The 7,746-nt window shown below is 24.8% G+C and overlaps 2 protein-coding genes across 2 annotated transcripts; one reads left to right on the forward strand and one right to left on the reverse strand.

The window, feature by feature from the left end:
- Window positions 1-2,165: 2,165 nt before the first annotated feature.
- On the forward strand, window positions 2,166-3,072 carry OCT59_026089 (uncharacterized protein; the record flags this gene model as incomplete). The annotated part of the gene is made up of 5 exons (XM_066142940.1): window positions 2,166-2,185; window positions 2,498-2,512; window positions 2,602-2,692; window positions 2,770-2,794; window positions 2,867-3,072. 5 exons carry the CDS (start codon window positions 2,166-2,168, stop codon window positions 3,070-3,072), a joined length of 357 nt encoding a protein of 118 aa, XP_065992510.1.
- Window positions 3,073-4,213: 1,141 nt separating this feature from the next.
- On the reverse strand, window positions 4,214-5,186 carry OCT59_026090 (uncharacterized protein; the record flags this gene model as incomplete). Its single annotated transcript, XM_025330852.2, has 8 exons — window positions 4,214-4,224; window positions 4,300-4,371; window positions 4,453-4,509; window positions 4,589-4,642; window positions 4,716-4,784; window positions 4,856-4,897; window positions 4,980-4,991; window positions 5,087-5,186. The coding sequence occupies 8 exons, from the start codon at window positions 5,184-5,186 to the stop codon at window positions 4,214-4,216; spliced, it is 417 nt and encodes a 138-aa protein (XP_025167593.2).
- Window positions 5,187-7,746: the final 2,560 nt, after the last annotated feature.

Genomic DNA, 7,746 nt, shown 5'->3' on the forward strand with positions numbered 1-7,746 from the left:
AAAATTGTAAAATTGTAACCCACTCGAACAGACCATCCGATTCAGATGAAAATGAACATTAGTAATCAAATGTCAACAAAAAGGTCGGCATAATTGGTAATGTGTCACCCGAACAGATTATCCGATCTATGTTAATCCTAATAAGAAGAAAATCGTAGTTAATCCTAATAAGAAAATCATATTAATAATCAATTTAAATATACTATTACTAATAAGATTAAGTGTCAAAAATCAAAATGGTATTTCAAAAGAAAATCAGCACAAACCAATTTGCCGGAATTACAGCATATTTATACTTATTTATTAAAATTCGAAAATAAACGTAATAATTTCTTTTTTGTACTCATTTGTAAAGAAAAAATATAATTCGTATTTTTTTTCTTTCATTTCAAAATGAATGATCGATAAAAAAACGCCAATACGGCGACCAGTTATCCGTATTTTTCTGGAATAATAAATCTCCTAACGGTTAGATAATATCGGAGAATGTGTCAAAAACGGGTTGTACGCCCACTGAACACTGATATTGAATTTTTGCTCTGCCATTGCTCATTGCTGTCATTACTCATTGTTGTCATTGCTCATTGCTGCCATTTAATAGTTCTATTACCAATGTATTATAAAAATACACCGATATACACTGATACTTTCGAAATTCCTGGTACTTTCTTAATGTATCAAAAATAAAAGTTTACAAGGAATTTGAGAGTTCTCAAATACATCAGCGTAACTAAAATGATGATTTTCCAATGATATTTTTAATAAATATATATTTACTTTAATTCATATCCATTAAAAAATGTAACCTTATAATTATTATTAATTCGCTCTTGTTATGTTTTCCACGCCAATAAAAATCAAAAATTCCAATGAACATTTAGTCGTCATGAAAAAAAAATTTAAAAAAATTAACGAAAAATGATGTGTATATATATTTTTTTATTCATCAAAAAAATTTCCTAAAGGGGATCCCAATCTTCAGAATTAAAAGGAAATCCATTATTCTTAAATTTCGTTTTATCTTTTTTTGGATTGGTGATTTAATAAAATATTTGAACTTTTGTTAATTTTAGCATCATCTTTATTAAATAAAATAAATTTTTTTATCGGAATTTTTGCATCAATTCCCGAAATATTACAAATAAATTTAGTATAGAATAATTAAAAATTATGAAGGGCTTTTACAAAAAATGTATTACAAAAACTATAACGCGATATAAACTATAAAGTTAGAAAGTTTTTTTTAGAAAAAAAGTTTACTTAGCCCAAATCTTAATCAATCAGACCTGAATACATACGGTACTGAGATATTACATTCTTAAATAAAAGTTTTTAAATGAAAAAGAAAAAAAAAAATACTGAACGAAAAATTTAAAATTTTTAACGAAAAATTGAAAAGATTCAGATATTACACCAAAGATAAGAGTATGGATTCAACTTTCAAAATACTAACTTACCACTGATTCTGGAGTACAATCTGATAAAATGTTCCGGTATTTTGGAAAGTTATTGGAATGTATTATATAGCAACGGTTAAAATGATCTACATATTCACGTATGGTTTTTTATACCTTTCATAAATGTATGGTAGGAGCTATACTCGATTTAGAAAAAAATATGGACCTTGTAAATAGGTGTTACTTAAATGTATTTATTATATGGTTTTTATGTGTGCACTGTATTTAATAAACTATAGTAAATCATACAGATTTTCAGCATACAGCAAATAACGATACAGTCGACACTACAATCATGACCTAATAAAAATAGTATTTTACAATTTTATAATTTAACAAATATTACTAATTAAATCAAAACAAAAAAAAACTTGATTTTCTAATTCAGTATTAAAGAGAAAGAAACAAGCAAATAATATGCGTTTACGCATTTGCAATTTTTTAACTTGTAAAATCATTAATATAGTAAATATCTCATTTGCATATCGAATGAGAATAATCAAATATGTGTCCTTTTAATATTTTAGAATCTTTCTCACACAGTTATTTAATAATTGTTAATATAAAGATATTTGAAAGAAAATTAAATAAAGACAACAGTTTATATCAAATTCTTTAAAGAGGATGACGTCGTGACGGTGGTTGATCAATTATCTATCAAAACCATACGTATGCACGTGATTCCTGTGTAAAGAGTATGTTAAATTGATGTACTTAGAATTACACTGGTGAATCTGGTGATCATACTTTTAACACCAAATCACGTTTTCAAATTTTTGAAATTTTTGGCCACATACCATTATCTTATTTGCTTAATTCTAGGATTTGGTTAGGCACTTCAAAGTGGTAGCAGATTGTTTTTGGTTTACAGTCAGAACTCGATATAACGAACCCTTCGGTTTAATGTTATAACAAAATTTTTATAAGTTTGATATAACGATTTTTATATTCTGATATGTTCATATATAAAAAGATAAATTTTAAAAAATCATTTATCGTGAAATTCGTTATATCGCATAGTCGTTATATCGAGTTTTAAGGTTGGGCTCTTCAAGGTGATAAAATAATTTTTTTATTTACTTTTTTTTTTAATTTCATCCATTTCATTAATTTCGTCTTTAACTCCTTTCTCCTCTTTTTTTAGGACTTTCGGTTACTCATCAAATATTTTATTATATTGTTATTTCTTTATTTTTACTGGCATCGTTCGAGGGCATCGTGGAGTTGCACGATCAGTAATGTTCTATCTTGTAATTATCCTTCTAGGTGTTGTTGGCCTATCGTTATTGAATAAATTTTCTTCTATTTATAGGTTTGTTTAGGCGAGGCGCTCCAAGGTAGTAAGTAAGTGTTTTTCATTATTAATTTCATCAATTCTTGTTTTTAACTCTTTCTTTTTCTTTATTTAGGACTATTGGTTGATTGGACTTTTTTTTCCAAAACAATTTTCGCGTCTAAGCAAATCCTATTATTCATGAATTTGAAAAGGCACGAATTGATATTTCTTTGTACAAGCCAGCTTTTGCTTGTAGAATCTTTGGATGTCCGGACGGAAGCTTGTAGGGATGTTATCAACTTGAAAGCCTACTCGAAATTATTCAAGAACTTGCGTTGACTTTCACAACAAAATACCTATAAATATTGTAGAATTTCGTGCAAAAATTCTTTCGAAAAAATTTCAAGAAGCGTAAAGTTGAGTTAAGATTAAATCAACACAAATTTAAGCTTCCAGTTTAAATACTTTTCTTTATTATTGATCGATACAATATAAAAAAAAATTTTAAAGTAATTTCAATTTTATACTTTTTAGAAAAGGAAAAAAAAAATCAAATTAGAAATTTTGATTAAAAACTCGCAATCCCGTTATAGAAAAAGTTTATCGCAGAAACTAATATAATCTAAAAATTAAAAAATTGCTTCTCTTACAGATGTATTACATTAAAAAATTTAGTTTTTCCATAATGTATTTAATAATAGCTCTACCAAAGATAAAGATGATAGTTTACTTTTAACGTTATTTTACTGTTTATATATCTAATTGTATAGAGTACTGTACTAGTAGGTACAAATAGATTGATCAAAATCCGTAAAAGTGTATGGTAGTTTTTCACCATTGATGAATAATAATCAACAATCTTTCTGCTTCTACTACAGTCTATTACTGCATGGTTATGTCAAATTATTATATTCGTTTTGAAGTTATTTTAATCTAATGTTGAAAACTACCAAATGGGTGGACAAGTGGTTATTGTATAAATTACGTAAAAAATTTGACAATCTAGCCTACTATTTATTGTAAATTTTTTAACATAGTAACGTGGGCACAATATTTATATTTTAAGCGTCGCTCCTTATCATGCTTTCATGAGATTAAAGATGACATGATGTTGATGAAAACAAGATTATTCTTTCAATTTATTTTAATAATCCGTGTAATAAAATCTGTAATATTTTTCTGATTTATGATAACGAATGTCATGTTTTATAATATAAATTTACGTTAAGCTGTTTAAATCAATACAATATTTATAGTTGTAGCGGCACTAAGTATTTTTATTGATAATTTATACATTTAATAATTTGAATAAATTTATTAAAATTATTTAAATTACAAACTAAGAATTTTGTAAAACATTTTACTACTCTAATCTTAGTGTTTAAATAATTCAAAATAAATAAAAAAAAATAGATAAATAAATGATAATAATTTAAAATATAAAAAATATAAAATATTTAGTTGTTAGTTTGATTTCAATTTAAAATCCGTCTGACGATAAAAAATAACAAATTAGTAAATTAGATGATTGCTTTAAAAAGACATCTTATTTAATTAAGAAATTACCATCAGGAATTTCCAGTTCATCTTGTTCATTTGAATGAAGGCTTGGATTATTATGTGTGTCGTCATCATCATCTATAAAAAATAAATAAATATAATTAAATCTATATAAAATTGAAATCATTGTGTTCATTGTTGTAAATATTTTCGCCCTACCATCGATATTAATATTTTGAATTTTTGTTTGTTTTTGAACTATTTCTTTTTCATCATCTAAATTTTTAAATAAGACACGTTTAAATGTTTAATAAATGAAATGATACAATACTAGTTAATTCGCTTATTTACTTACCATTCGAATATATCTGCAATTTTCTAAATTCTTCAGGTAATTTTTCGCCATCATCTAAAATTAAGAATTAACATATAGATTTAATATTTAATTAAAATCGAATTTAATATTAATTCAAATACATTACCTTTAAAAAAATTGATTACTTTTGATGATTTATTACTATTCTGCTTATTTGATCCGTTAAAATCATTAACTGAAAACAAATATTAATTTATAAACATTTTTATGTAAAAAAAATTCAACGAATCTTTGTTAAATACTTACTATTATCAGGAATGCTAAAATCATACGATTTACTACGAAATGCTATTAGTAATCATAAAATAAAGTATTTTAAAAATTAAATTATTATAATAATTAAAAATGGCAAGAAATTATTAATTCATACCTTCTTGTTCTTCTATTATAATTTAATTCAAAAAAAAAAGTAAAATCAATAATTTATTATAAAATAAAGATTTTAGAATCGTTAATAAAATGTTATTACACTCATACCTTCTGTTGCATTTCTAGGTTCAGGTAGATTTTCACCAAATTGATGAATTTTACTTGTAAATAATCTGCTACTTGTATAATTTTCTTTTACTTTATTCATTTCTAAATTATCTATTTTTGATTGGAAAAATTCATCTGACATATTTTGACAATCTATATTAAATCTTTGCATTCTTCTCCAAAATGTGTAAATATCAAGTCTTTTTAATGGATCAGCATCCCAGCATTGTACCATTAAATTTTTATATTCTAATGGAGTTCCTGGCACAATTTTTGGCCTTATACCATTAATAATGTTCATTGCAAGATCATAATCATGTTCATAATTTATAAATGGTGGTTGTCCAGATGAAATTTCCCACATAAGAATTGCAATACTATAAATATCAGATGCAAAAGTATATTCCCTTCCAATAATAACTTCGGGTGCTATGTAAGGAAGATTTCCATATATACTTTTTGATGATTTGTCAGCAGGTCCACAAAATCCAAGATCACTAATACGCCAATTATCATTATATTGTGAATATAATATATTTCCAGAATGCAAATCTCTATGAATTGCATTTTCTCTATAAATAAAGCAAACTGCGTTAATTATTTCATAAGCAATGTTAATTCTTTTTTTCCATGTAAGTTGATTATGATTTTGTTGTAAATATTTTCTTAAATCTATATCCATTTTCATCATTACAAGCATATAACTTCCATTTGTTTGATTTTGTGTTAAACCATAACATCGAACAATATCCGCCCATTTGTTACATATATTTAAATGCGATTTAGCCTAAATAACAAGATGCAGTTGTTAATACAAAAACTTAGGATTTTATAAATAAATTTCAAATAAAATTATACAAACCTCTTCAAACCAACTTTGATTTGCACTCTCAACATTTTCTAATTTTTTAAGTATTACTTTACAAGTTCCAAATCTTTTTAATTGTTTTTTTTCAGAATCCCATTCATCATAATCTCCATTAATCCAACTTGCCGTATAAATTTCAGAAAATCCACCTTTTGTTAAATATTTAATATTTTCTAAATTACTATATGGAATCCATTCAACTACTTTACATGGCATGAGTGTTTTCATTTGACATTTTTGGATTAAATTATCAATATCATCATTTCCAGACGTCCAATTTGAAAATTTTTCTTTTAAATAATTTCGGACACAATATTCACAATATAATGTGGCTAAACAATTTTGGTTACAATTTTCACAAATTCTTCTTGAACCATCATTATCCATAACTTTATTTCGATCATAATTTTCAGTTAAATCTCTTATTGCAAAAGATTTTTCTTCATTTGTAAGAATTTTATCAGCAAGAAGTGTTTGTTTTCTAAATTCGAATTCTTTATGTATATCATTATGAATATTAGTATCTGTTAACGTTATTATTCTATTCTTTGTTGCATAAATTAATTTATATCGAAGAGTGGACATAACGTAATCAATAAAAAAGAGTGAATGAATTATTTTAAGTTCGTTCCGACGTTCCGTGATAAATTAGTAAAATGCAACTAAATTGCTGATCAAAACTTCATGTGCCCACAATAAATGTGACCTTAAGGCGTAGTATTTTACGCCTTTTACGCCTCATAACCAAAAAAATAAAAATACACTAACGTAATAATACAGTGTCCAGAAAAAAGTCAGTAACCAATTAAAAAATTAGCAATTAATTAACAAAGTTTACTATTAAGTAAACTTTTTTTTATACTAATAAAATTACTCTTTATGAAATAAGTAAAGCTGTGTATTATAATGAATTAAATATATCCTGAAAATTTCGTATTAATTTGATCTATATTGAGTTATTTATTACAATTTTTGTCCATATATTTCAGTATTTTTAACAAAATTTTTGGTTATAATTAATCATTAAATTTTTTGGTCTTGAAGTATTCTAATCGAATAAGCAAACTTGTTGGTTACTATGTTAAAAAACATGGTGCTTTAAAATTTAAGATTAATCGGATTCATACTTTATACTAAGGTTTGCTTGACTTAATTACAAAATTTTACAATCGATCATGACTGATTATCTTTGTTATTTTATAAAACTTGTACTTAAAATCTATAAATTTTTTTTAAATTTTGCTGACATTCTTTCAATAAGAAGTTTGAAATGTACGAGGAAAATAGAGACATAAATTTACTTAATAAATGATCGACAAACAAAGCTATAAATAAATAGAAATGATCTTCAATCACGTGATTCATCACGAAATTTTGCATTTAAACAAAGCGAACTTAACGAATATATATCCAGACAACCTGAAATTTTAAGGACCAATGTTTTTTAACATAGCCAACAAATTTTCTTAATTAATCACAACATATTAAGACTAAAAAATTTAACAGTTATTTATAGTTGAAAATTTATTATAAAAATACAAAATTTTCAAATAAAAATTGCACTATATAATTCATTTTGAATTTAATTAGCTTAAAAATTTTAGGATAAATGTAATTCATTATGACGCACAATTTTAAGGCGATTTATTTATTATGAAAAAAAGTTTACTTAGTGGTAAACTTTACTAACTAATTGCTAATTTTTTACGTGGTTACTGACTTTTTTCCGGGCACTGTATGTTTCTTAGTATTTTTTTTTCAAATTTGTTATATTTAGTGAATATATAGCGAT

Source organism: Rhizophagus irregularis, chromosome 6 (genome assembly GCF_026210795.1).
Source record: "Rhizophagus irregularis chromosome 6, complete sequence".
Classification (NCBI taxonomy): domain Eukaryota; kingdom Fungi; phylum Glomeromycota; class Glomeromycetes; order Glomerales; family Glomeraceae; genus Rhizophagus; species Rhizophagus irregularis.